Source organism: Psilocybe cubensis, chromosome 3 (assembly GCF_017499595.1).
Source record: "Psilocybe cubensis strain MGC-MH-2018 chromosome 3, whole genome shotgun sequence".
Taxonomy (NCBI): domain Eukaryota; kingdom Fungi; phylum Basidiomycota; class Agaricomycetes; order Agaricales; family Agrocybaceae; genus Psilocybe; species Psilocybe cubensis.
The window spans coordinates 2,811,584-2,839,217 of record NC_063001.1 but is presented as its reverse complement, the minus strand read 5'-3'; the positions used below and the strand labels follow the sequence as shown (position 1 = coordinate 2,839,217).

Sequence of the window (27,634 nt, the reverse complement as noted above, 5' to 3'; positions counted from 1 at the left end):
AGCACCATTTTTACCATAAAGGCGAGCATCAATGTACTGGCTCATTTACACTTTCTAAATCCTGCTTGGTATAGGACTTGATTCCTTGCCATGGGTAAGCGAAAGAAGTCTTCCAGGAAACCAGGCCCTGCTAGACAAAAGGTCCCTCTTGGTATGTAAGACCTTCGTTCTGAAGGGGCGCCAACTAATGCAACTATGTGTTTTTACACAGACACCACCTTTACCTGTCTGTTCTGTCATCATGACAAGTCTGTAACCGTCAGACTCGATAGAAAAGAGGGTGTTGCCCAATTAGTATGCAGAGTATGTGATCAGAGGTATCAGAGCAAAGTCAATCGTATGTATGCATTGCTATCCGTTCCATCCTCCTCCTCATATATTCCAGATTTGACTGAGCCCATCGATATCTACTCGGAGTGGATAGACGCCGCAGATGCCGCACAACGCGAGGAGCAGATCGCACGTCGCCCTGTGGCGTCATCCAGTCGACCAATTCCCGTCCCCGCGTCTGTGGATAGTGAAGACGAAGAATAGAACCAACCTTCCACTGACGAATCTTAGCTGCATTCTCTTATTCCTCTGCTTGACGTTGTTGCATTACGCCGCTCTGCACTTAGGTTTCAACCAATCTGCCTTTGAGACAGTGATAGATAACTCCTCTTCAAGGCTAGTGTCATATTTGCGCTATGATTGCGCATCACGATAGCGCCCTTCATCTGGCTTGTATATCATTGTATTGCGGTTTAGTTTGTTGTGAAGTACATCCTCCGACACTCAACGTTGAGTCTCTAACCATACATTTTTACCACGAGAATGATCCATTAGGAGGTTGTCTCTGCAGGCGGGTGAATAGTCGTTTGAGAGACTGCTTCGTTTCGGTGCAATTAATGCCCACCCTGCCATTTCTCGAACACCCATTCCAACCTTGCCGGTGCAAGACGAACATCTCACCGAAGTCATTGACCATCACAATAGGATTTGGATTTTCGGGCAATTCAAAGACACCGCAAGTAATTATTTCTTCCAGGCGCATAAACTTCAAATCAGCCAGAGAAAAAGACCATTTTGTGGAATAGGAAATTTGGGTTATGAGTTTCAACAACATTGATAGTCCATAGAAGTCGGGTTTAATCCAAGTCTATATGATCCGAATGAACCAGCATGGGACCGACTTAAGCAGCTTGAAGTTGAGATTAAAAACAAATCAATCACAGTGATTGTGTTGACAAAGTCATTTACAACAAATGCAAACATTAAAAGGCGTGTTGCCGCACTTGACGTTTCTAATCGGGTAACCTGCTGCACGACTCATCATCCTATACTCACCATCTTCATGCCACTATAATCACTTGGGTATCAACTACACCGACATTTACGTACTACAATTCGCGATTTGTCTGGGACTTCCCAGTTCGAGTCGCGCCTAATCAATCATCTTGGTATAGAAGACAGCAACGAACAGCAGGTCCCTCATGGCAAGCTCTAATAACATCAAGGTAGTCTGTCGGTGAGTTCCCCAAGGAATCAAGGAGGTCTTATTAGTCGGTCATGGTCCTGATTTTTTTCATAGGTTTCGTCCCGTCAACGCGATCGAGCAAAGGGAAGGCGGCGACATCGTTGTTTCTTTCGATGACAACTTGCAGACCGCGTACCTCAAATCAGCTGCGGTCAGCTCGGGTCCTGAGAAAGATGGGTTTACTTTCGACAGGGTGTTCCCTATGGGCACGACTCAACATGAAGTGTTTGACTATGGTGTTAAAGAGTGAGTTTCGCTGTCATCACTTGCAGACTTCCGGGCTTGACTACTTCCACTTAAACTCAGCATCGTCAAAGGTGGGTGAATTATCGAAACTAAAGTCGCGTCTACAATCAATCTTACTAATTGATACAGACGTTTTGGATGGTTACAATGGCACGGTGTTTGCATACGGTCAAACTGGTAGCGGAAAGACGTTCACAATGATGGTATGTCCTGCGAAATATACAATAACATTCTTGTGTCAACGTCACAACATTAGGGCGCCGATATCGACTCTGAAGAGCTGAAGGGGATAATTCCTCGTATCACCGAGCAAATTTTTCGGTCAATCGTAGAGAGTGACGCTCATCTGGAATATGTCGTGAAAGTGTCCTATATGGAAATCTACCTCGAAAGAATTCGGGATTTGCTTGCTCGTGCGTTGGATCTCCCGCTTAGATCGCATCAATCAATACACTTATCTCGTCTGTGCAGCTCAAAACGACAATTTGCAAGTCCACGAAGAGAAATCAAAGGGTGTTTATGTCAAGAATCTTTCTGACTACTACGTCAGTAGTGCGACTGAGGTCTATGAGATCATGCGGACAGGAGGCGCTGCTAGGGTTGTTACATCGACAAGTGTGTTGCTTTCCCCTTTGTGATCATTGCCTCTACCTCATTTGTCGAACTTAGACATGAACGCTGAATCATCCCGGTCACATTCGATTTTTCTGATTACGATTCAACAGCGAAATACTGAAACGGGGGCCCAAAAGACAGGAAATCTATATCTAGTCGATCTCGCTGGTTCGGAGAAAGTTGGAAAGACAGGAGCTTCGGGCCAGACATTAGAAGAGGCCAAAAAGATCAACAAGTCTTTGTCTGCTCTTGGTATGGTTATTAATGCCCTGACCGATAGCAAAGTGCGTACAACCCAATTGTAATATCCGAAATTATCATTGAGGAATAATTTGCTTGAACAGGCAAAGCACATTCCATACCGTGACTCCAAACTCACACGTATTCTACAAGAATCTCTCGGGGGAAACTCTCGAACAACACTAATTATCAATTGCTCTCCATCATCGTACAACGAAGCTGAGACCCTTTCTACACTTCGATTTGGTATTCGCGCGAAATCCATTAAGAACTCTGCTCGTGTTAATGCTGAACTCTCGCCACTGGAGTTGAAAGGTTTGCTTGCGAAGACACAGTTGGCAAATACATCATACCAGAAGTATATCGCGGCCTTGGAGGAGGAACTGGCACGATGGCGTGGTGGGGAGACCGTGGACGAGGCTGATTGGGTATTACCCAGTAAAGCCGGAGCTGCTTTGAAGGCAGCTTCGTCGGCAAAGAAGACGCCAACCTCACCTACCCCATCGACACCTGCATCAACATCTCGCAGTATGACTCCTGTAAATCCAAACATCGAAGGTCTCAGAAGCGAGCTCGAGTCACGTCCGGCGACACCAACTGTTATTGGTTTGGATAAAGACGAAAGAGAGGATTTCTTGAAGCGCGAGAATGAGTTAAGCGATGCCCTTGCCGAAAGAGAATCGACACTTGCCGCTGCTGAGAAACTCGTGAAAGAGTTGAGGGAAGAATTAGCGTTTTTGAAAGAACAGGAGGCTTCAGTTAACAAGGTATGTATCTTTTCTTAGTGTTCCGCGCCTCAGGAACAGCGTTGCTTATCTACCTTTATCAGGAAAACAAAGCGATGTCCAGTCAGCTGAACGAACTGAGATTACAAGTTGAACGATTAGATTACGACAACAAGGAGAGTGTCATCACGGTTGACATCCTTAAAGAACAGAATCAAGACGCCAAAGCTGAGTTAGAAGAGCTCAGGAAGCAAATAGCAGAGTTGAAGTCAGCCCAAAAAGACGCATCAGCAGAAGATAAAGAGAAACGCAAGCAAGAGAAGATGGCCATGATGATGGCCAAATTCGATACCGTGAGTCTCCGTTCCCCTGTCTGCGACTTGCCGAAAAAAGTTTAAAATTTCTTCTGTGGCAACAGCAAGGTGCTTTCTCCGAGAAAGACGAGCAATTACGCCAGATTCTCGCCAAACTTGACAACGTTGATCAGGAAGCTTCCGGCGCGCTGACCGCCGACGATATCACAGCCATTAGAAGACAACTTTCCGAAGGCCAAACCCTCGTTAAAGAAACCGTTGATCGTCTTCGACAGGTTCAGGAGGAGAATGAGATGATCACTCGCCGAAGGGATGAATTAGAGGCGAGAGTGACGTCGTTGGAAACTGACTATGAGGAATTGCTGGGTAAATTTCTAAACCTAGGGATATTGCGTTGGATACTGACATATCCGAACAGAAAAAACAATACATGACGAAGAGGCCAATAATGGCGATGTAGCCGACATAATGTCCGACCTCAAAGTTAGTGAACATAATTGTTGGAATCTATCCTTTCACTTACTTTGATTTCGATTTTTCCAGAATAAATTGGAGATTCAGTATTCGGCCAAACGTGATGCGCTATTGAGCGAAGTGTCTGACCTGAAACAGCAGCTAGAAGTCAGGAACAATGAAGTTCGAAGCCTTAACGCATCAATCGAAAGTCTGAAGAGTGTCAATGAAGAGCTGAAGGTATCAGATTTTGATCTTCCTTGCCATTCTTTCTCATTTGTTGTGTTTAGCGCGCGTTTGCCGTTACCTCTGCCGGTATAGAAGGCGGCAAGAATCTTGCAGAGAGTGCACAAGATCTCGAAAGAACAAGAAAGGCGATAAATGTGCAGCTCGCAGAGTTCGATGGCGTCAAGAAATCTCTCATGCGGGACCTACAAAATCGTTGTGAAAAGGTTTTGCTGCCTATTCCTATTTTTTGCCGAAGTATATTAACATGCCTGGAAGGTTGTGGAGTTAGAAATTCAATTGGATGAGATGAAGGAGCAGTACAGCAATGTAATTCGAAACAGTAACAACAAAGCGCAGCAGAAGAAGATGGCTTTCCTCGAACGCAATCTAGAGCAGCTGACATTGGTCCAAAAACAGGTAATAGAGCACACCCGTTCCATTGATTCCACCTATTAATCCAGTATTTAGCTTGTCGATCAAAATTCATCACTGAAAAAAGAAGCTGGCATTGCAGAGCGCAAATTGCTTGCGCGCAACGAGCGAATTCAAAACTTAGAGACTTTGCTTCAAGATGCAGATCGACGACTTTCTGTTCAAAACCAGAAATTCGAGACGCAGTTGCAAGCAGTCAAAGAGCGGTTGGATCAAGCTAGGGGTAGGTTTCCTCCCCTATTGTTGGCTACCAAGCCGTCGCTTACAGATTGGAATCCTCTAGCCCAGAAAGCTGTCACGTCCTCTACACTGAATTTCGGCCGCATAGCAAAACCTTTGCGAGGAGGTGGAGGTGCCAGTATACCAAGTCCGATTGTCCCCATTGGTGGCGGATCTTCTTCCGCTAACCCTCTCTCTCGGGTTCAGAACGAAGATGCAGGGTATGTAAGCTTTTTTTCTCTCTTCTTTTTTCTACGTGGCTCACTGCATGTTCCCATGATCTACGATCTTTTAGATCAGGTGAGTTATGTTCCTGGCGCGATCTGTATCGTGGTCGCTCAACCCTTTTTTTTACTTTTGCTCTTCGGCACCACAGCCAAGCGGGCTTCATGGTTCTTCAATTCTCGATAATAGATTCGTTTTTTCCTTTCCTCGGATTTTGCTCGCTCTGTATTTCTTCTAGCACAGTCTGTTCTATTATATTAGAAATATACATATTTAGCACATACACTCAACTCCAGTCCTCAAGGCTTCAAAAGGCATGACGACATGGTGTCGTGTTTCTTCGGTAAGTAATATTACAACCGGTGCTGCTTTATTAAGTACCTTTTGACTGGTTCAACTCAGAAAAAAACATGGCGATAAGTTTGATCGACCTTGATCGGCTAGCTAATTTTTGCTAAGAAGCATCGACTTACGACATCGTAACAGTCTGCTGTTGCTCTGAAGTCTGGCGGGGAACTGGTATTTGCACAAATTCTCCTCTTTTGGATAGTTCGTAAGTATCCATTGACCAAATTGATCCCTTTGAAACGCGGCTGATTTGATGTAATAATCTTTTCAGATTTTACCTCCTTTTAAACTCTAGCCTAATTTAATTCCGCGTCCATTTTGCTCCGTTAGTGGCGACTGTTTAACGGGGTCACCCCTGATGAGGCTTTCTGCTTCCAGTTTTTTTTTTTCACCCTTTGTTCCTTTCGCATCTCTTTCTAAATTTTTTTTCGAGCTACTTACCTTCTCCAGAAAACATCACCATCTACTACCATTGTTCCAACCATGTGCCATACCGATTCGTGTAGTGAGTCGTCCATCAATGCCGATAAAGATGAATGGCAGGTTGGTCGTCATTTCTCCGCGTTTTTTATGTTATATCTAAATCATCCGTTTTAATTTAGGTATGGGGACCAACAGTTGGATCAGAAATACATTACCCAACTTTAAGGCCAACTCATGACCGTCCTGATAATACGACTGTACCGCCTCCGAATATATTTCTCCCGCATATGCCACCGCCCCAAGAGAATGAAACTGGTCGGATCGAAACATCTGCACCGGTAGCTTCTAATCCAAGCCCAGTAAGTGCTTCGAACCTATTATGATGTCTTGAATTTGTATTCATCTTAATCAGAATGGACATATACATGGTTGGTTTCCTCTACCACCAATACCGGGTTTCCAGGTCTATCCGGAAGCAAATATAAGCCCTGCAATGTCACCTACAGGTCCCCATCCTGTTGCATATCCACATCCAAATCTCTCCTTCCGCCATGATGGACAGATTTCTTCGTCATTGGACACAAGAATATTTCACCTTGGGATGGGCTCCTCACATTTCCAACTAGGTCCTTTCCCCCCGTCCTTTCCACCAATGCCAGTGAATTTAAATCTGCCATTGCCTGATTATGGAAGCTATTACTTGACCCCACCCCCGGAACCATTGATTGACTTTTCATTCACGTTTTGCGATCAGTTCAGTTCAGTGCCGTCTCCGATTGCGCACAATCTTGTACCTTTCCAACCCTATCCGCTTCTTTCTAATTCTGCTATATCTGATTCACATTCCAACCACATCCCTCCACCGCATCTCTATCCTACTGGTGCACCAGGTACACACTTTGTACCACAAGGTCATAACCAGCCTCATCATAGTTGGACATCTCAGCCAATGACACATAGCCTGTCGAATGTAACAAGGACAAAGGGAATTTCGTCCCCTTTCAACGAAGGGTTCGGTAATCAGGTTCGCTTAAGCATTTCAACAGTTAGGCTTTTCTAAAACGTTATGACCAGAAATTTCTCGACGCTGGACATGTTAACCCTCAAAATGTTCCGCGTTCTTTACTTACCACAACGCCGTCGAGTGCAGTTGTCTTTTCTGGACCGGAGGCTAAGCGCCCGTCGCCGATGACCCATATGCTTGTATCGTCGGTCCACCGTGGAAACCGCAAATCTCGGCGCCCGTATCTGTTTACAGACTGCACCACTCTTATGAGCGATTTTAGAAAGAACCGTGAAAAACATTGGGAATTTTCGGTATGCATCATGGCTGATTATCAGAATAATGTCGAACTTAGAAGACGGTGACCTTGAATGCAGGAAATCCTCGGGCATGTCGTAGAATTCAGTAATGATCAACATGGATCACGTTTTATCCAAGGCAAGCTTGAGACAATTACTGATGAGCAAAAGCAACGCGCTTTCGAGGAAATCCACCCGAAACACACAGAAGAATTAATTCAGAATGTTTTTGGGAATTATGTAAGTTTGGTTTACAGAGTATAGATGGAATCAAGGTTTCTGAATTTACGGACACCAATCGACCAGGTTATTCAAAAATTTCTCGACCATGGGATGATGGGTCAAAAAGATGCGATTGCCGATGTGGTGATACGGCGAGCGCTAGATTTTTCGATTCACATATATGGCTGCCGGGTGGTTCAAAAGGTGAGTGATTATTATTTAAGATACCAAGGCTGGACTCACAATTTTCTTTAAGCTAATCGATTATGTTCCGGAATCTGGCCACAAAATCATAATCCAACTCCTGGAAAAAGATATTTTAACCTGCATCAAAAACCCTCACGGAAATCATGTATTTGTTACCAATGATATATCAATGAGCCAAAACCTTACATCGTTCTCGTTCCAGGTCATCCAAAAAATAATCCAGGTAGTAAATCCTAACCTATTAACGTTCTTACCTTCAATAAGTGAAAACATACTGGACCTTGCAACCCATTCATATGGATGTCGTGTACTGCAGAGGTGCCTCGAATATATTTCTCCGGAATACCTTGAAGGTCTTCTAGAATCTATTCATCGCCATACAATCGAATTGATGCAAGATCAGTATGGCGTACGTCTGTTTTCATCATTGACATCCTGCAAAAATTGCTGATTCTAATACGTGTGGTATCAGAACTATGTTATACAATTCATTATCGAGCAAGGACGAGCAAAGGACAGAAACATAGTAATTTCCAAAATAATCAAGAATCTTGTTGCCTTGTCGCATCATAAGTATGCTTCCAATGTTTGCGAGAAAGCCCTCGTTCACACCGATAGCGATGGTCGACACAAATTAATACAAGAAATCATGACGATGGCTCCAGATTTTGATAATACCATTGTTAAGATGATGAATGATCAGTATGCCAGTTGAGTACCTTTTTGTGTCCCTGTATATACTACCTTTCTGACTGAGTATTCTTAGATTATGTTTTGCAGCGCTCTTTACTTCTGGTGGAAGGCAATCAACGAGAAACTTTATTCGCTCGAGTTAAACCTCTCGTCCTTGCACTACGGGAAGCAACCCCTCAGAATACTAAGCGGCAAGGACCGCTTTTATCAAGTTAGTTTAATGCATTATTTTATAGCTGAACGATGTTACTGAACTGTATGTAGTCGAACGGATAGTGAATGACTTTTACCAAACACAGCCGCAACGTCCTAGACAGGTTGCCGAAAACTCCGCTTGAATGCCCAGTGTATCGCTCTGTCCGAATCGCACACTCTATCATGTTATCTGTCTCCTGATGCTTTGCTATGTTCTCTCTCTGTTTCTCATTTTATGCTGTATCTCTTCCGTCGCATTGCTCTTCTTGTTCACTTCATTGATCGCTGTTTTGATGCTAACACTCCACTAATACAAATTACTTATTTTCCTTCAAAGTATTCGTACTATACCATTATCTTAACGTTGCTGTCTTTCAGATATTCCTTTGATACCAAAGCCAATTATCTTCAATGTAACTCACTTTGAGCTTTGAGAGACACATTAACTGTGAAAGTCACAGACCCGGGGTATACCAGCGGTCGACTGTCCCGTGGCCGGCACTCTTTGTGGGAATGTGACGTGTCGGGACTTCGTGAAATAATTGTAAAGCTCACCAAATATCGGCAAAACTGGACGCATTCCACCTTTGCGCCGTATTTATTTCCTGGACCACTTTTCGCTTAAAATCGAGTTGGGCAGCTACCAGTCACTGCACATATCATGAACGGCGTCGAAGCGGCAGCCTCCCTCTTTGGCTCGGAGGAGTCTGGTTCTGACTTGTTCTCAACTTTGGGAGGAGAATCGACATCACCTCACCCTCCACCAGACGGATTATTTACCAGTAATGCTTCAAATGCTGAAGAAGCGGAAACTTTCGACTTCGCATCGCGCCCTGATTCATACCCTGTCCAACATTCAACTTTCACGGAATACCCTAGCAATACGGAGGACCATAAGGTGTCGGACAATGTACAGTACAGCTCTTCTGCCAAAGACCTCGCCAGGCAATGGGATAACCACCACCAACAAGATGTAGCACCGGACTACTCAAGTACGTTTCTAATTTTTCTCACCCATGATCTTGTGGTTGTAACAGTATTTAATAGGCTATGCCACCCATCGAGCAGATGTTCCACCGCAGACTACCGGTTATAATACGTATGCGCCCACAACATATACAGCTCCAACAACAGCGTATTCGGCATATAGTGCTTATGATCCTCCTGCCGCTGCCTCTTCCTACGATCCTTACGCCCCTACTTCGCATACGAAGGCACCTTCAAATCCATCGTATTTACCACCAGTTTTGGCGCCACCTTCATCCTTAGACTCTTCGTATAGTAAGGGGATTGCTTCCATACCACCTGTTCCCACCCCGACAAAGTCGACTGTGACACGACCAAAAGTTTCAAACGCATACGACCCACCCTTCTTGCAGACATTGCCGAGTAGGAAAGCACCTCGTTCTGCAAGTAGCGGAGCACAGCTGTATTCACAATTCCAATCCTATGTCCAGCCTCCGTACCCGCAGGCAGTTGAAGCCCCCACGTCGTATGGACAATACCAACAACCGCCTGTCATTCATAATCAAGATGCACCTCCTTCAACGGAGTTAGATTCGAATTTATATTCGAGGGGTGTTAGCTATACAAACCCTGTTGCGACTGAACAATCGTACAGCCATGGCACATATTCTCCGCAACAACAAGGAGACTCCACTTTTCAAACCAATTCCACGTCTCAAGCTAAATTTGAGCAGACATATCCGCCTCCTAGGTCCCTGGCATTCGATTCCACTAATGAGGCTTCACTCCGGATTCCGAGCGAGGAGGCGTACGATCCGGCAAATTATGCTAATGAATCTCACGCTAATGAACATAAGTCATCGTCTGCCCCTCTAAATTCACTTAACGACGTAATACACGGAGTTTACGACCACCCAGGTGCCAATGACCCTCCATTGCAAACGGTATCACCTAGGACTGTGCCCCTTCCCTTTTCTCCCCCTCAAACCAACACGGATGTTGAAGATCCAGAGGCCACAACAGTATTGTCTGGTGACGACACTCAAAACAAGCTACCTCCGCCTCCTCAACCTAAATCTTATGCACCACCACCACCCCAGAGACGCGAAATGTCCATGAACCGAGAGATTCACGACCCTTATGCACCTAAACACATTCAAAGCACAAATAATTACATTCCTAGGACATCATCTCCTCTTTCTATTTCCCACGGACCGGTTAACGAAAGGAAACCTCCAGTAAATGCAGGTCTTAATACGGGTAACGGTATTTCATCCACTTTCGGCGCGATTCCTCGTCCGTTGGTTGGAATTACACCTCATGTACCTTTGGGTACTGTTGACAATCTCCGTCCAGCATCTCACTGGTCTGACAAATTCGGACCTCAGGACGTTATTGTGAAGAATACTGCAGCGCAGTATGCACCATCTCCCTCACTAATTGGAGCCAATGACCCACTATCTCGCACTTCTGCCCGAGCACCAGTAGTCACATTTGGATTTGGAGGCAAAATGGTCACTTGTTTCCATGGTATGGCTGGTCAAAATGCTGGATTCGATGTCGCATTATCTTCCAGAACTTCATCTGAACTTAAGATACATGTAATGCAAAAGTTCCTCCCGGAAAGTGTTCTCACCACGTCAGGAACGGCTTATCCAGGACCGCTTTTGGCCGACCCAGGAACTTCGTCAATCAGTCTTGTAAGACCAGGCCAAAACACTCAAACAAAGACGAAGAAGGCCGGTGTTATAGCATATCTCGCTAGCCGTGCGAGTGAAATCCACCAAGGCCTTGGATATTTTGTTTATGCTGAAAAACAAGCAGCAGAAGATAAACTCGTTCTTGTGAAGTTGTTATCCATCATGGTCGAAAATGATGGTCGACTTCTTGGGATGTAAGTCTTTCTCCACGCCAATACAATTACTGACCTAACTCGTGACCAAAAAGTCCACAAGCAGAGTCTGCTGTTCGCTCAGCGCTGGTACCTCGATTAGAAAGCTTGACCAATCTGCAAGATGGAGTGTCCCTTCAAGGTTTATTCAACAGACTACCATCCCAGATATAAACTAATATGTTTACTCAAGCTTTCAATACTGGACCTGTTGACGAGACACCTATCAGCGTCGTTACTCTCCGACCTTCAACGCTTGACAGAATAGAAGACCTGCTTTTGCAAGGCGAACGTCGTCAAGCATATCAATTCGCCATGGATCAAAAGCTTTGGGCACATGCTATGATCATTGCGAGTAGCATTGACAAGGAATCTTGGAAGGAAGTGGTAAGCGACTTTTTAAGAACTGAGCTTAGTTCTAAAGAGGAAGTGCCACGCGGAGTTACTAACGGTGGGGGGATCCAAAGTCATAAAAACAACCGGGAAAGTTTGAGGGTGGCATACAGTTTATATTCTGGTCAAGGCCCTGCTGCTGGTATGTTTTACGTTATCCAAGGTCTTTTTCCAAATCAACTTTGTATATAGTCCAGGAACTGGCGCCCGTTAACCTATTGCAAAGAGCTACTGGTCGTCTCCAAGTCCAAACTCCCATAGCTCCACTTATTACACCTCGAACACCTAATTTCCCTGTATTGCAACAGAATCTTCCTGCAGAAGCGCTTTCGAATTGGGCGCAGACCGCTGCCATGATCATTTCATCGCCACTGACCCCAGAAACGTCCGGTGCTTTGACTGCCCTAGGCGACCAACTGCTTTCTCATAATTGGGTTGAAGCCGCTCATTCATGGTCCGTGCATGCTTTTCGTAAACAACACTGATGTGATTAAAATCGCGTTTTTAGTTACTTGCTTTCATCGCAATCATCTTTATTAGGTGGATTTGGAAACCCTTCCACGAGAATCACTCTTGTTGGGTCAAAAAACCCAGGCGAGGCGATGAAAGATTCGGACGCCATCATACTATCAGAGATTCTCGAGTTTGCCATGTCGCTTGTTCCTACGGTCAAAGGTCATGAACCGTTCCACGGCTTACCCCATCTTCAAGCTTATAGGTTCATAAGAGCTATCTCACTTGCTGAAATCGGTGACATTCAGCTAGCAAATAGGTCAGTTTTCCCATCTGCCTTGCTGACAAAATTGTTTATGAAGTAGCAGATATTGCGAAGCTATAGCCTCTTCACTAAGCCAAACTTCTCCGTATACAAGTGCCGCACTTTTAGAACAACTGCAAGGATTACAACAAAGAATATCGGGCGTTGTTCATGGCGAAAAGGGTGGTTCCTGGATTGGAGGCAAGTTGAGTAAACCAAGCTTGGACACCATTGGTGGATGGCTTGAAGGAAGGTTTACAAAGTTAGTAACTGGGGATACCGACGAGCCGAGTCACACGGATGATCAGGCTAAATCAGCAGGCCAACCTTTCGCAGGCCCTTTTGCTCATTACAGCACTATTTCTTCTACTACGCCTTCTGCTCGATCTTCTCCACAGCCCTCTTTTTCCAATCCAACTTCACTTCCTCCCCAGCGCACGACATCCGCTATGGCAACTTCTTCTCCTTATTCTCAAATACAGATCGAACGGGCATCATCAGCGATGGGTTACATGCGACAAAGGCCACCTGCGCCTACAAATGAAGTTACTTCCATCTCGTCCTCCCAGTCGTCTCCCACTGGCTATAGTCTAAATGGCCAGTCACGCTATGATACATATACATCGAAGTACAATACCACAGCAGCAGACGAAGCTGAGACGCCAGTGCAAGGGGGCTCTTCTTGGTGGGGTACCACTGACGAGGCCTCGTCTTCTACTCCCACTGCTGCTACTTTCATGTCGGTAGACGAGACATCTATCCAGCCAAGTAGCGATGGCTTCATTTCACTGATGGATAACAACTCGTTCGCCATTGGTCCTCAACAAGTTTCACAACAATCTTCGCGGTCAACACATATAGAGGATGATGAAGACGATCTTGGCCTTGGGAACTCGAAGCCGAAACCTAAGAAGGCGGACACAGACGAAGGTAACGAGGTTGTATCTGCAACGGTCAAGTCAGCAACTCCCACCCCTCCTAAACCAGCCGGTAAGTATTTTTTTTGTTACATTGCCATGATGTTCCTTTTTAACCCGCTACAGATCCCCCAGCCGCTGCTAGCGGTGGTTCATGGTTAGGTCGCTGGTGGAAGAGGAGTGAGTCAACAACACCTGCACCCATCAAGGCTAGTCTGGGTGAAGAGTCGTCGTTTTACTACGACAAGGAACAAAAACGATGGGTTAATAAAAAGGTGATTCCGATCTTCTTTAACGACGTGCTCCGTCTGATAGGAAATTACTTTCGAAGGCCGGAGGAACCGATGAAGCCCCAAAAGCTGCACCGCCACCTCCACCTTCAAGAGCTCAGACCGCATCCCCGGGCATGTCAAACTCCAAGTCTCAGTCTCCAGCTGGGCCACCACCGCCTCGTTCTGCTTCTGCGATAGATCTCAGCACGGAGCCACCTCTGAAAGCCCCAATGCGCATTCGTTCTAACTTGGCACCTCCAACCGAATCGGCACCCAGCACTCCAACTGGAACTAGGATGAACACAGGGCCTCCCCCTCCGGGAAGGCCAAAGTCGTCAGCAGCCAAAAGGAATGTACGCAGTCGTTATGTTGACGTATTCCAACAAGAGGGCGGAGCGGCATGAGAGCCGGCGGTGCGAGATGTAATCCTTATTGTTTCATATTCTGGTAGATTTATAAAGCCTTACTTTAATGCTTCAAATGGTATATATTATCACGCTCTTGAGAGGTTTATGGATTGTAATATCATAAACCTAAAATTGCTACTGCTATTATTCCAGGGATCGATCGAATTTTTACAGAGTTATAAAAACAGTTTGAAAGGGTACCCTGGTCAAGATTAAGAAAACAGCTATTAAAATGTTTTTCATCAGACAACGCACCTCGATTTTTGACTCTGAACAGGGAGACAAGGACAGAGTAAACAATCATGATCACTGCTGTCCATATGTAGACTTGAAAACGCTGTTTTTGTGGTGACGTTTGTAAAGGCACAACCATTGTGAGCATAAGGAATGCAAACGCCAATAGTCCATCTGAGAAAAGATGAGAAAAAATCATTTAAAATTAATACGACATTAAGCATACAGATGAAGGCCACAACTTGAACTTCTTGTCCAAATTGGTTCTGGTATCCCGCAGCAATCCAGCTGCCGTCGCCACCATTGAATGGAGAGTTCCTGATACGAGTAAACATGTAGCCAGATGTCATGACAAGCGATGTAACGACAGTTACAGCTGCCCATGTCCATTTACTTTGAACAATGGGAGAGATGAACCTGAGAAAGAGCAAAGAGCCGACAGCGCCAACAGCGATGGTGATCCAGCGAGTCCAGTCAATAGGGTCGCGGTAGGGAATAGTAGTAGGAGTATATTGAGAAAGGTACTGGGCGAGAGGTGCAGCTTCGAAGCCTCTATTGAAGAAACAGGATTAGCAATAAAAGAGTGTTCATGCGGTCGACGCCTACATACTCTGAGAAGTCATATTTAACTGGAGACGTTTTTCCATTAGTAGGTTTTCGGGGACCTTCTGTAGCAGGGTAGTGGTACACAACAGGCGCTGATGCTAGCCCGAGCTTTAAAAAGTCGTTAGAACCCAACAGTCGGTAGTGGGCAAGTCAGACCAACCCTCTGGAAGACTGCAGTCCCATCATCGAAGTCAATGGTGGCAAAGAAGTGTTCATTGCGTTTATCAGCAGGCACCGTTGCCCAAGCTTTTGCAACTGAAACCCAAGAAGGATTGAATTCCCTGTTCAGTGCCGTGAGATTCCAAAGCGCAAGCATTGGGGAAGGTATACAAACTTGCAAGGGTTGCATCGACGCCTACTGTCTAAAGCAGTAAGTTGGATGGAGGCAGACCATGTGCGCTTTGGTGCAGTCAACAAGTCAAAAGTTTCGGTATTCAACTTTATGATTCCATTTCCTGCCGCAGCTAATTGGGCGAGCTGTTGCTGAGTATTTGTCGCGGCAAAAGAAGGGAGCGCAAGGAGAGTGCAGAGACCCGCAAAAAAAAGGTTTTTCATCACGAGCTGAAGCTATGCAGCGCGTCGCGGTTTTTGCTGTATCGCTGTTATTGTAATGAGTGTAAGAAACGATAGTAGTAAACTTGGTCGCGGACGTGTCACCGTGTCATCATCGTGCAGACACTGTAGATGGGAAACGTGGCACGTGATTGTGCCCTCTGGCGGGATGATGGACACTTCCGACAGTTGGTCAATTGTAACAGCGTATAGTAGTAGTCCGACCAAACGTAGAAGGAGAGATGTCATGTCCTCCCATGCTCTCCTCCTGCGTCTCTTTCTCTCATCTTCATTCTTTTCGGTCCATGTCGCTCTCAAATATCTCCTTCTATACTCAGACAACATAGGAATTACTTATTATCTTACCCGCAGACTCAGAGAGTTGGATGTGCATGAATTGCGGGACGTCTGGGGATTTATCTGGTATGTATTAGTACCTTGTAAAGTGGGTAAGATCTAATGAAATATTAAGCCATCTTCTTGTAACTAGACCAACCAAGTCCAGGGCTCTCGAGTGTTTCGTGGTAGAAATTGCACAACGCTCTACTCATATTGCTTTAATCGTCAGTTTTTCTTTTAATTTGGGAATCTGCGTGCTGAAATTTGAAACGCATTCACCAGACGCTATGGTTTATGCAAGCTAATTTGAACGATCTGTCGTCACATCGCGATTCTCCTTCGTTCGTTATATGCCAGCGTGTCTTACAGAAATGCCATGAGATCGTTTTTGGGGACCAGCTACTCCCTTCGACTTCTCCTTACTCAGGTTTCATTCTTCCAGCCTATACGCGTCGTCGTAAGATTAAACATCATGCACAACCTGTCTTTGTGGGATTAGGCGTGCTTTTGGCTGGTGCGCCTGCTATGCCCCAACTTGCCGAAATTACAGGTCAGGTAGCGATTGAACAGGGCAGGGCCGAAGAAGAAGGTGAAGGACTTAGAGGACCGGAAATCGATGAACACGCCCCCTTAAATTCTTCCATGCGTGGTTTCCCTAATGACGATACTTACGAATCCGAGAGTCCTCCAAGCCTCGATGATGAGCCTTCTCCTCCACCAGCTAAACTTGTACGCTCAAATTCTGATCTTGGAAAAAGCAGTATATCTGGCCGCCGGCGCAATCCCGCTGCACAAACTCTTCCCGCGCTACCCCTACATCTCCAAACTATTCGCAAGTCACGACAATCCCTTGACCCATTAGGTCAACTTGACTCAGACAACACCATAATGCCATTTCAATCCTCACCCTCCCTTGCCTCTGCTCGAACTCCACTGCGGTCTGCGACCATCAATCGTGCTGACTTACTGCTGTCCAAATACGATGTTCAATGCCAGACTCATTTACTACGAGGGCATTATTACTCCTCCGAGGTTCGTCCATCGCGTTTTGCCTTGCTCTATGATTTTGAAATCCAAAAAGGTTCAATTTTTGCTCAGTCTTGAGAATATCTGCAATCGACTTGTGATCGTACCCAAGCCTGCACGCGTTTCTGCCCTTCGTGCAGAATTAACAGCTCTCAATCATAAACTGCCAGCCGAGGTAATCATCTTCTCTCAACCTAAGTTTACGGCCATCTAAATCTTACGTACAAGGTTTGCATGCCAATGTGGTGCTCGTCGTCCGACAGCCCAAATCCGAATAATGGTGTTACCGAGCCACACCATCGTATAGTTCGAATACCGCCCGGTGAAGCTGTGGTTCTCAATTCTGCAGAACGCGCTCCATATCTACTTCTAATAGAAATACTTACCGGTGATTTGGATTTTGACCCTGACAAAAGGGCTAACAAAGAGATACTTCGGAAGGTAGTGACCAAAGAAGGAGGTCAGAGAAGTACATGGTCAGACTTTCGCCTCACTTCAAATGCGGCACGAAAAGATGCAGAATCAAATTCAGACTGGCCAGCGCGCACACCTCAAACTTCAATGGGTCAATCCCCTTACATGTCTGCGGTACCTACGACCGCATCCTCATCTTCTAGTGCCCTTCAAGATGAAGAAGAAATTGATCTAGTCGAGCAACTATATGGCGAAGATCAGCCTCTGCGTTCCCGAATGGTTGATATTGAAGAATCTATTGTCCTACCGCCGACACCGAAAAACAGAGAATTGGACATGGCAACTTGGGCACGTTCTTCTCCCATCATAAATTCCGAGGAGCCCAGGCACAGACAAAGTCCTCAAGTGCAGCATGTTCATACCCCATCTATCAGTCGTGCACAATCATTGTCCTCCACTCAGTCACAATTCCCCATAACTGAATCTGAACCCCCTCGTGACCTTTCACTGGATGAGTATTCAGAACGAATGCGTACAGCCGCGATCATGTTGGCTCAGCTAAATGCGGACCAAGGGCGAGAATCAGTGAGTAATCCTCACAGAGCAAACAGTGCATCCCGTGCCGATAGCCTTTCCGACCGTACGGGTGAGTAATATACTTTCCCTTATCTGATCAGCGCACTGTTCAAACGATAAACATAGGTAGAAGTGGATCAGTGGAAATTTCACAACCAATGCATACCCGGATGCGGCTGCCTCGTGCTGAAGCCTCTGCCATCCGTGATCGCATTATGAAAGAGATGCTGGCTTTGGAAGAAGAAAGAATGGAGCGAATGAAAGGAAGCGAGGGTGAGGCTATGATGAGAAGCAGTGTCGTCAGTGGGAGCTCGAAAACCGCTGAAGATGAAGGGATCATTCGTCGGGAGCTCAACAAGGTTGACCCTTCCGCCGTGGTCTTCAGCGAAAGCTGGGCTACTAAAAAGGTCGATCCCTCCCCTTACATCACATAATTATGCTAATTAACCATTCATCCTCATCCACCCAGGGTCGCATACGGCAGGGATCGCCTTATGGACACTTGGGTTCGTGTTTGCTTTCGCGCAATTTGACAAAGACAGACGCTGAGAATATAACAGCCAATTGGGATTGTGTATCTGTGATAGTCAAGACAGGAGGTGACCTAAGACAGGAACAACTTGCTGTACAGCTCATACGCGAATTTCAATGTATTTGGGCCGAGGAAAAATGCCCCTGTTGGGTAAAATAGTGCGGCAAATTTTGTTACGATTATTGAACATTGATTGAAGCATTGGTCGTAGCTTTCGAATCCTGATCACCGGTGCCACGTCTGGTCTGGTTGAAACAATCACAGACGCAGTCTCAATACACTCAATAAAGAAGGCAGAGTATGCTAAACGACTAGCTAGCGGTAGACTTGGACATGTTACGCTTATGGACCATTTCGTTTCGGTTTGTTGTCCTTACTTCTTTGGGTTTCTAGACACCAATTCAATCTCTTAGACCTACGGAGAGCCCCAGTCGGCCAAGTTCGTCAGAGCTCAAAAAAATTTCTCCAAATCATTAGCAGGTACGCCCCCCTTCTGGCACCTACCTCATCAAAAAGTTGATGATCATTTGTCAAGGGTACTCTATCGTTACGTATCTCCTCCAGGTCAAAGATCGGCACAATGGAAATATCCTCATTGACCGAGATGGTCACCTCATCCATATCGATTTTGGCTTTATTCTTAGCAACACCCCAGGCAACATCGGATTTGAAGCAGCGCCATTTAAACTTCCGCCTGAATATGTCGAAGTCCTTGGAGGTGTTACCGGACCTGCTTTTATTGAATTCAAAACGCTTTTCCGACAAGGATTTGAAGCAGCCAGAAAGCATTGTGACAGGATCATCAGTGCGCATGCCTTCTATTTTATTGACCAACCAACAGACTGATACTATCTTCAGCATTGGTGGAGCTCATGCAAAAAGGTTAACATTTTTCCGGCACTAATAACTCGCCTCCTTCTTAATCTATCTTTCTAGACTCCATGCTACCTTGTTTTGCAATATCCGGTGAACAGACTGCGAATCAACTTAGGGATCGATTCCAACCTACCTTGACGCATGCCTTGATTGGTGATCACATCAATCGCCTTATTGACAGCTCTTTGGGCTCAAATTGGACAAGATTGTATGATTCGGTACGATACATCTATAATATCCATCTAAATCAGTTGTTAACCTACCTGGCGATAGTACCAATACTATTCTCAATCTATCCTATAGTAAACCGTATACCGAATGTTGGCCTCTTACTCTTAACTTGCACTTGAAATGTCAACTTGCATTTTAAAAGTGACATTTCGAAGTTCTATGGCGGCGGCATCGTGGTATGTTCTAATATATTACTATTATACAGTGAAGTATCATCCAAATAGCTTGTCGTATCTGTTCAAACATGAGTAACCTTCATAGTCTGGGTAAAGCGACGGTCAGATAATCAAGCATTGAATGATTTGAGGTAGAATTTACCAAAATTTTGGGTGATATCACACCAACACTTCCCTCTTTTGTGTGCATCTCCTTGAGGACAGTGTTGGAAAGGCTCGTGTCGGTAACCTATGTCATTGAAAAAGTGCTAAAAGATATCATCAATGGCAGGGCTTAGTTGGTCACAAATAATCGTACAATTTGTTCCTTCTTAGCAAACAGAGCGGCGCCAATACTGTGAACTGGAGCATCTCCCCAGCGCTGAAAAGCGGTGTGTAAGTATCATTGGTGATCATGTGGATGTCAGTTAGTATACCTCGTAATAAAATCCGCCTTTCTTGTCCAAAAAGTCGAAGAATTTAGAATAAGCAGGACTCCTCCAAAGATCCAAGCTTGCAATCTCGAAGTTACTCCAGACTAGATGAAAACCAGGACAAAATTACGCAAAATACATGGAATGTAACAAAACTTACAATGGCAACGATTGTATGTTTCACCTCCATCATCCGAAAGGAAGGACATGGCGTTGTCGGGGGAAATGAGTTCAGGGTTTTCATGAATAAATTCTAGAGACCTGTCAGATTCTGTAGACATATAATATAAGGAGAATAAAAGGTAGTCCAACCTTTCACTGCGCTCCATAGTGTAGGAATAGTAGCTTCATACTCATACAAAGATATAGTAAAGCCTAGAAAAAGGTGAATCTTAATGTGCAACCAGTAAGCCATATGTTATCTACACACCATACAACTTGTTTTGATCTTGCATGATTAAGAAGGGATCGTAGTCGATGTCGCAAAAAAATTTGACGTCAGGCCTGTTGGAATTGAAGATAACTGTATAGATAAACATTTTATATAGAACTCACTCAACCCTCCAGTAGTATTGGAATGGTTTAAGAAGTTCGTGACGATAGAAGAACTAAAAAACACTTAAATTGATAGTTCGACGATAAGAGAAGCATTCCACGTACACCCGAATTGAAACGGCACATGTTGCGATATCTACGCAACAATTAGAGTAAAGAGCAGGTTGTAGCAAAAAAAAACCTACGGTACACTCCCTTTATTATAAAAAAATTGTGAGGAAGTGCTCGCCAGAATCAGAGATTCGCCTACCGCCGTAAATGACATTATCCTTGATCATCTTATTACGAGATTCTGTGGCTTTTTCCTCATCGATCTCTGCTGGTTGAACCCAATGCTCGTTTGGAATTAGACCAAATTGAACTTTAGCATCTGTGAGTTCGGAGACCCGCCTATGCATGATGTAAATCATCTGAGGCCAAGGAAAGTAAAGATACTTACTGTACAAATTTGTCTTCAAACGGCTGTTCGTTCAGAAAGACGTATGGGTATTGAAATTTTTTATTAAAACGATCCTCCATTTGCTTCATGCTAATGATGACACCGTTCAAATCACTGTTACGGGCTATGGTACAATTGTGAGCAAAAATACACCAAGGTGTCAAAGCGCATGCCTTACCCAACATTACAATAGCTGCATTTGCTTTCCTTCCGAGAGGCGAGGTTGTGTTCTTATGTACATAGTATTCATCTGATACAGGGACCTTATAGGGGGGTACATTCGGATCTGGCTTCGAGCCAACAACCGCTTTCTTGAGACTTTCGAGAGAAGTTACGCGACCGTAGCTATCACTTGTGAAGCTAACAAGGTAGTGTAAACTGATCTATAGCCACAGCCAATCTAAATTCAGAACCTGATTCGTACGAACACACAGTAAAACAAACTTACAATAAGGGCCAGCACGACCACGACATAACGCATGGGGGTCATCATCTTTTGCAAATGTTTTCTGTGAAATCACCGCAAATACGAATAGATAGTGTCAGCGGACCACCGCCTGAGTTAAAGTGTGTGTTTAGGAATATGTCAACAAATTCTTGAAAGTTCTCAGAAATTTCAAACGTGGTTCAGTGGTGACGGTGGCAGTTGTTAATGTTCAATGGTCTGGTCGTCAGCGTCAAGCCTGACAGGCTGCTTATGATCATTACGTAATAAATATCACTGCAACACCGCCACAGATCATTGACCACAGTTCCTAAAACATCCTTGGCGCTTTGGGTCAGTGTGTCCTGCAAATTGCGCAGTTGATGATCTCCTTAGTCCGTAAAAGGGAGAAAAAGGAAAGCGAGGGAAAAACAAAGAGTTGTAACTTCGTTAATGTGATATTCAGCGCAGGAACCAACTAGGTATAACTTCTTCTACAGCGAAGTAGTAAATAATATTCAATTGATTCAACAGGTCGTCTATTAATACTAAATAGATGAATCTATGTATATAAAAACGAGAGAGTACTACAAACATAATATAATAAATTAAAGATGAAAATGAGTAAATTTACAAATCTGTGGCGAAGATAAGAGACATAGATAGCATCCTTCTTCTAACCATCTGATGAGAGCATTAAGCGTTACCAAAACATGTCCTCATACTTCTTGAGACACGAATTCTGAACATAATCTGAAATATGTCCACCAAACAATCAAATCAGTCGTAAGATAATTTCACAAATCGAAAGGCACAAACCGAAACTATCATTAGGGTCGCAAGAGCACTTTCCTTTGACCCATTTTTCACCAATAGGACAATGTTGGAATGGGCTGTGCCTGTAACCAATATCACGGAAGAAATGAACCTGATCTTTGGCTGCGAACAACGATGCTGCTATACTGTGAACCGGTGCATCTCCCCATCTCTGATGATAAACATTAGGTGACCATATTTTCCATGTAAAATCTTAAAACAGGGTACCTCGTAGTAGAATCCCCCTTTAGCTTCTAGGAAATCAAAGAATTTCTGATAAGCCTCTCCTCTCCAGAAGTCCATGTCGGCAATCTCAAAATTACTCCAGTCTGCAAAAATTATGAACAAGAAAATGACGACTGCAAGGTATTTCTTACAGTGGCAAAGATTGTAGGTATCACCGTTATTGTCGGAGAGAAATTCCATCGAATTGTTCGGGTCCACGTAGTGTGGATTTTCAGATATGAACTCTGATATATCAATTTAGTATGACGACGTTGGAGCTAGGATGTATTGCAACGAACCTTTTACTGCACTCCACAAAGTTGGTATCGTCGCCTCCCACTCCACGAGCGATATTGTGAATCCTAAGCAGTTCCGTCAGCGACACAATAAATACATTGCTTTGATTCGTTCTCACCATATACTTTCTGATTTTCTTCCATAAATTTGAACGGATCGTAGTCAACGTCACAGAAATACTTCACATCAGGCCTAAGGATCGATTAGACCAAGAAAATAGTACGTCATTTCATCCTTACTCGACTCTGTAAGATAAATGAATAAAGTCGGTTTCAATTTTCCAAAATATGGTACTGACCTCCAGTAGTAACGATATGGCTTTAATAGCTCATGTTGGAAGAAAAACTAGGCCATAATGATCAACAGGGAGCATTGCGAAGCTTCCAAAGATAGAACGTACCCCCGAATTGAAGCGACACATATTTCTGTATCTATATGGGAGATTTAGATGGAGAGATAAATTTAGTGCGGTGACACATACGGTACACTGCCTAATGATAACGGTCATACTGGTGCATCTATCAAATTCGGAGAAGCAATGCTCACCAGCATAGATAATGCCTTGTGCCATCATGCGTATTCGTCCTGCTTTGGCCTTTTCCTCGTCTATCCAATCAGGTTGAAACCAGTGTTCGGCTGGAATCTGACCAAATTGTATAGAAGAATTGACAAGCACGCTGACCCGTCTGGATGTTGAAAATGTCTGAGAATTGAATGATGCCACAGATTTATATAACACACCGTTTGAACTCCTCCGTGAACGGTTCCTCGTTCAACAATACCCATGGATATCCACGATTGCGATTAAATCGGTCTTCCACTTGTTGTATACTGGCGAGTACGCCCGCCAGATCGCTATTTCGACAGAGGAGAACAAAAGTTGCATTGGCATTGGTTGAGACAGGGTCTTCGTGTATCGATAAATTAGAGTGCAAAAAGGATATCGAAGTGATGTTGTTCTGCTCGAAGAGTGTTTCTTGGATATCTGCCTCCTCTTCTTGCGTCGTCAACCCAAATCGGTCACTTATTCGATACAACGAAGGTATAGAGTCATATTCTTTGAACAGAATGGTCAAAAGAAAATGGAAGGAAATCTGTAGCACAGTTAGCTCGCAGAGCCTATTGAAACCGATTTGATTCAACAAACTATGAGAAGGAAAACGATGAAGGCAAAGCGCCGACCGGAAATCTGAGGGAGACGGGCAGACATGGGGCAAAACAAGGCCCCAAAGAGATTTATATATCAGTTGGACACCCTGGGTGATAACCTGGAGCGGGTTTGATATCGGCAGGATTCAGAACTGGGCGGCTGCACGGAGAGGATTCGGAGCGTAAGACAAGGTGGAGATCGGCAATGGCGGAACAGCCAGGCAGGTAGGACAAACGCCAAAAAACATCTCCCGCTCAAGTAATGCCAATTCCGGTTAAAGACAAGACTACGGTAGACGAAATCAAAAAAACATCAGACAGAATAAAATATTTTGCATGTAACAGGATAGAAATGAATTGCACTAAGTCAAGCGTGCGCGCCACCCAAGTACCAGAAAAGTAATGATTGCTCGTGTTTGGCGCAATTTTCCTCTTGCCACGGTTGCACTTCTCTCTTCGTCCTTATGGCGTCCACCTTCTTACCTGAAGAGGATGTGCATTCCAAATCCTCAACTCCTATAGTTCCTTCGTATTTCAACCCTATATCCCCCTTTTTTAATGCTTACGACCGCTTTGCCCGCTGGCGCGAGGATCTCGGCCTCCCCCATCCTGGTTCAGTCGAAAATCTTCAGAAGGAAGTGAAGGGTATGTCTACTGTTCTGTTTGTCCTTTGCACTACTCAAGTAGTCCGAAGGCACCCATCTGTCAAACTATATCTTTGACGGTGCTCGTGCGGACCTGACGAAAAGTCTTTCCGTGAACCCCTTGTTCCAGGTGACTCACTCCTTCGCCTTGGGATCACAAACTCTTCCCTCTTCCTACAACTTCGGAGCTGTTTTTGCCAACCAAAAGGTGTGTCATGCGTTCTGAACTGTATAACCACTCGCTAATGTCTTGTTAGGTTTTCCTTCAAGGTTCAGTAGACCACGAAGGCAGTATTAGTGGCAGGTTTAATAACGGTTGGGACGCTAACAATGTATTCAAGGTGCAAGCACAGGTCAGTAATGTATCTCTCATCTCCTTCCCTTCTGACTTTTGATCGCACAGTTGTCCCAACAAGCGGAGCAAAGCATGATTCAACTGGAGCACGACTACCATGGTTCAGATTTCAGTGCTAACATTAAAGCCGTTAACCCCTCACCAATTAATCTCACTGGTGTCTACATTGGTAGCTATCTCCAGTCCATCACTAAAAACCTGGCAATTGGTCTAGAAGGTCTATACCAGCGCCCTACCCCCGATACCAGTGACCTGGCTGTCTCCTACCTGGCCAAGTTGACGAGTTCGGACAAAAACTGGATTGCCACTGCCCAGCTGCAGCCTTCTGGTATCCTTCAGGCCACATACTGGCAACGGCTGAGCGAAAAGGTCGAAGTCGCCGCGGATCTGCAAGTTCTTTCCGCTCCTACCCGAAGGGACGCCATCGCGACTTTGGGCGCCAAATATGATTTCAGAGTCGCGACCTTCAGAGCACAGGTTGACTCAACCGGCAAGGTGTCTGCTCTGCTGGAGCAGCGATTCGTTCCAGCGTTCGCCTTCCTCGTTTCTGGAGAGATAGATCACTTCAAGGTATGTGGCCTCTTAGCCGCTAACTTTCGACAAGCCGGCTGATTAGTTCATACCGTAGAACTCGGCGAAGGTCGGTGTTGGTGTAATGATCGAAAGTACGACCTTGACACCAGAGGAGATGGGCATGATGGGCCCACCTTAAGCGTTACACGAATAGTGTTATTTATTGTAGATGATCCTTCGCTTGTGATTTGTCTCAACATAATTTACACGTGTCGGAGCTGCTAACGCGGCTCTTATCTAGCCAGCTGTGAATGACATCTGCTTATGCTCGCTCTTAAATCATTCACCATGTTATACAGTTCGTTCTCAATAGTGCATAGCGCGGTTTGCCATAATTCATACGGTGGATGGATGAACGAGCCAAAATTGGATAAATGATGTCACTTCATGTTTACCAGTTCACGTGAGACCTTGGTGGCAATTGGGATGGCGCGACTGATCTTTGCCCTTTGCGACAATAAATGGGGGCACCTGTTCTGGAACTTCGGGATATTACTTGCTACCTTAAAAGAGGGACCAACATATTCTCTAATATCAGTTTTACTGTTAATGAAGGTAAGCACAAAATTTGCACAATTAGACCTCCAATTATATAATTTCACTGTTAGGCGACATTGTGGTGCTGCAAGGAAGAAGTGGGTCGGGTAAATCGACGTTGCTCAAATGTATCTCCCATTTGACCATGCACACCGGTGAAAGTCTGTATAGAGGACGGTAAGCACCATATTCCATGTTTTTTCCCCGCTTCATATGTCTTGTTAGGACTGCTCTGGATTATGGTGCGGACTCCATTTCACAGCTGGAATCCTTATACCTGACTTCTAAATACTATCATAGGAATTCCTGCATATAGAACAAAAATTTTGTACGTGCCTCAGCGGCCTTCTCTTTTGCCTGGCTCTCCGTTCGACTTCCTTGTCACCATTACGAAGCTGCGGTCCCACCAGGCTCTGGCGCGTGACAATGCTAACAGCTCGCCGAATGAGTTACTCGCGCGTGCCATTGAAGTAGGAGAAGCGTTTGAGATACAGGCAGACCTTTGGCACCGTTCTTGGATGAACCTTAGTGGAGGCGAAGGTCAACGAATTTTGCTGGCTGCAGCCATATCTTTGGACACGGCAGAGATACTACTACTTGATGGTGAGTCTTTCGCTTCAGACGATGACTCTTATATCCCAAATTTATTTTGTCTGTGAATAGAGCCCACTTCTGCTCTAGACCAAGAGACATCGCTACTAGTAGAACAAGCCATAGTGGAGAGGGTCTATTCCACTAAAACCACATTGAAAGCAGTGATATGGATATCACATTCACCCGAGCAGAGTCGAAGGGTGGGAAGCAGGTTTATACATTTGTCCGCTGGAGGCTGTTATGAGACAGACGACCCAACCCCTTCGCCCTCTCCCTCTACCCCTGTGGGGTAAAGAAGTCGTGAACCACAGCGCAAGCGCCTGCCACCTGTAAGGCTACTTGCTTATGAACGCACTCCCTGATCTAGGAAATAATTTCTGACGCACATGATAAGCGTTAACATTTAGGTTTTAGAGAGTTATGAACAATTATTATGTTGCGCACATAGTGTTTGTCTTCATTGAAGATCGCAGCCCTCGGGAAAAGATCATATTTGTTGCTGGCCGAACTTAATGTCTGAGTCTTCACCTGGTTTCAAGCCCGTATAGCTCAGCCGGTAGAGCATTGTACTTATGAGGATATCTGACCATGCAAGGGTCCCGAGTTCGATTCTCGGTATGGGCATTTTTTGGCGTTTCGGACGGGCGCTTCATGAGCTTATCATAACATTCCCATATATTTGAACAATACGTTATTCGTCAACGTTCATAAATTTCCCCTCCATTCTTTAGTTTGTTGGGCATAATGTATTGTGTCAACTTTTGAGCGACTTATTCAACGTGTTTATCTTCACAACATTGAGGCCTGATATGTGGTCTAGATAATCCCTACAATGCTGCGATTTC

The 27,634-nt window shown here is 44.8% G+C and overlaps 9 protein-coding genes and 1 non-coding gene across 10 annotated transcripts; 7 read left to right on the top strand and 3 right to left on the bottom strand.

The window, feature by feature from the left end:
* Window positions 1–90: 90 nt before the first annotated feature.
* On the top strand, window positions 91–534 carry JR316_0003753 (Transcription elongation factor 1-like protein; the record flags this gene model as incomplete). The annotated part of the gene is made up of 3 exons (XM_047889523.1): window positions 91–151; window positions 212–337; window positions 386–534. The coding sequence occupies 3 exons, from the start codon at window positions 91–93 to the stop codon at window positions 532–534; spliced, it is 336 nt and encodes a 111-aa protein (XP_047751897.1).
* A 938-nt stretch (window positions 535–1,472) lies between these two features.
* On the top strand, window positions 1,473–5,399 carry JR316_0003752 (Kinesin heavy chain; the record flags this gene model as incomplete). The annotated part of the gene is made up of 17 exons (XM_047889522.1): window positions 1,473–1,507; window positions 1,571–1,762; window positions 1,823–1,833; window positions 1,892–1,965; window positions 2,019–2,175; window positions 2,234–2,377; window positions 2,432–2,661; window positions 2,722–3,384; window positions 3,447–3,695; window positions 3,761–4,022; window positions 4,075–4,139; window positions 4,200–4,349; window positions 4,400–4,561; window positions 4,614–4,754; window positions 4,806–4,992; window positions 5,053–5,213; window positions 5,370–5,399. The coding sequence occupies 17 exons, from the start codon at window positions 1,473–1,475 to the stop codon at window positions 5,397–5,399; spliced, it is 2,913 nt and encodes a 970-aa protein (XP_047751896.1).
* Window positions 5,400–6,044: 645 nt separating this feature from the next.
* Window positions 6,045–8,746, top strand: JR316_0003751 (Pumilio domain-containing protein C6G9.14; the record flags this gene model as incomplete). Its single annotated transcript, XM_047889521.1, has 10 exons — window positions 6,045–6,104; window positions 6,164–6,343; window positions 7,059–7,301; window positions 7,365–7,526; window positions 7,593–7,712; window positions 7,765–7,860; window positions 7,918–8,124; window positions 8,188–8,425; window positions 8,482–8,619; window positions 8,673–8,746. The coding sequence occupies 10 exons, from the start codon at window positions 6,045–6,047 to the stop codon at window positions 8,744–8,746; spliced, it is 1,518 nt and encodes a 505-aa protein (XP_047751895.1).
* Window positions 8,747–14,382: 5,636 nt separating this feature from the next.
* Window positions 14,383–15,601, bottom strand: JR316_0003750 (Tumor suppressor candidate 3; the record flags this gene model as incomplete). The annotated part of the gene is made up of 6 exons (XM_047889520.1): window positions 14,383–14,408; window positions 14,462–14,614; window positions 14,667–14,992; window positions 15,051–15,154; window positions 15,207–15,327; window positions 15,381–15,601. 6 exons carry the CDS (start codon window positions 15,599–15,601, stop codon window positions 14,383–14,385), a joined length of 951 nt encoding a protein of 316 aa, XP_047751894.1.
* Window positions 15,602–15,845: 244 nt separating this feature from the next.
* Window positions 15,846–19,664, top strand: JR316_0003749 (Phosphatidylinositol 4-kinase pik1; the record flags this gene model as incomplete). The annotated part of the gene is made up of 14 exons (XM_047889519.1): window positions 15,846–16,021; window positions 16,071–16,161; window positions 16,220–16,969; window positions 17,019–17,138; window positions 17,192–18,023; window positions 18,080–18,360; window positions 18,423–18,459; window positions 18,514–18,643; window positions 18,697–18,847; window positions 18,899–18,965; window positions 19,021–19,290; window positions 19,344–19,367; window positions 19,422–19,579; window positions 19,635–19,664. The coding sequence occupies 14 exons, from the start codon at window positions 15,846–15,848 to the stop codon at window positions 19,662–19,664; spliced, it is 3,117 nt and encodes a 1,038-aa protein (XP_047751893.1).
* Window positions 19,665–19,830: 166 nt separating this feature from the next.
* On the bottom strand, window positions 19,831–21,668 carry JR316_0003748 (Alpha-1,2 mannosyltransferase KTR1; the record flags this gene model as incomplete). The annotated part of the gene is made up of 14 exons (XM_047889518.1): window positions 19,831–19,854; window positions 19,911–19,997; window positions 20,067–20,129; window positions 20,185–20,285; window positions 20,342–20,434; window positions 20,494–20,556; window positions 20,612–20,685; window positions 20,737–20,789; window positions 20,842–20,872; window positions 20,922–20,931; window positions 20,987–21,126; window positions 21,176–21,299; window positions 21,354–21,558; window positions 21,624–21,668. The coding sequence occupies 14 exons, from the start codon at window positions 21,666–21,668 to the stop codon at window positions 19,831–19,833; spliced, it is 1,113 nt and encodes a 370-aa protein (XP_047751892.1).
* Window positions 21,669–22,302: 634 nt separating this feature from the next.
* Window positions 22,303–24,147, bottom strand: JR316_0003747 (Glycolipid 2-alpha-mannosyltransferase 2; the record flags this gene model as incomplete). Its single annotated transcript, XM_047889517.1, has 12 exons — window positions 22,303–22,352; window positions 22,419–22,587; window positions 22,644–22,744; window positions 22,793–22,885; window positions 22,940–23,002; window positions 23,056–23,129; window positions 23,236–23,282; window positions 23,338–23,368; window positions 23,419–23,428; window positions 23,484–23,623; window positions 23,679–23,994; window positions 24,120–24,147. 12 exons carry the CDS (start codon window positions 24,145–24,147, stop codon window positions 22,303–22,305), a joined length of 1,122 nt encoding a protein of 373 aa, XP_047751891.1.
* Window positions 24,148–24,550: 403 nt separating this feature from the next.
* JR316_0003746 (Mitochondrial import receptor subunit TOM40) lies at window positions 24,551–25,797 on the top strand (the record flags this gene model as incomplete). The annotated part of the gene is made up of 5 exons (XM_047889516.1): window positions 24,551–24,731; window positions 24,781–24,938; window positions 24,988–25,083; window positions 25,134–25,655; window positions 25,714–25,797. 5 exons carry the CDS (start codon window positions 24,551–24,553, stop codon window positions 25,795–25,797), a joined length of 1,041 nt encoding a protein of 346 aa, XP_047751890.1.
* Window positions 25,798–26,119: 322 nt separating this feature from the next.
* On the top strand, window positions 26,120–27,082 carry JR316_0003745 (Phosphate import ATP-binding protein PstB 1; the record flags this gene model as incomplete). The annotated part of the gene is made up of 5 exons (XM_047889515.1): window positions 26,120–26,213; window positions 26,267–26,372; window positions 26,421–26,437; window positions 26,496–26,798; window positions 26,859–27,082. 5 exons carry the CDS (start codon window positions 26,120–26,122, stop codon window positions 27,080–27,082), a joined length of 744 nt encoding a protein of 247 aa, XP_047751889.1.
* A 245-nt stretch (window positions 27,083–27,327) lies between these two features.
* Window positions 27,328–27,413, top strand: JR316_0003744. The gene has a single exon. It is a non-coding gene; the product is annotated as a tRNA-Ile (tRNA).
* The last annotated feature ends 221 nt before the right edge of the window (window positions 27,414–27,634 follow it).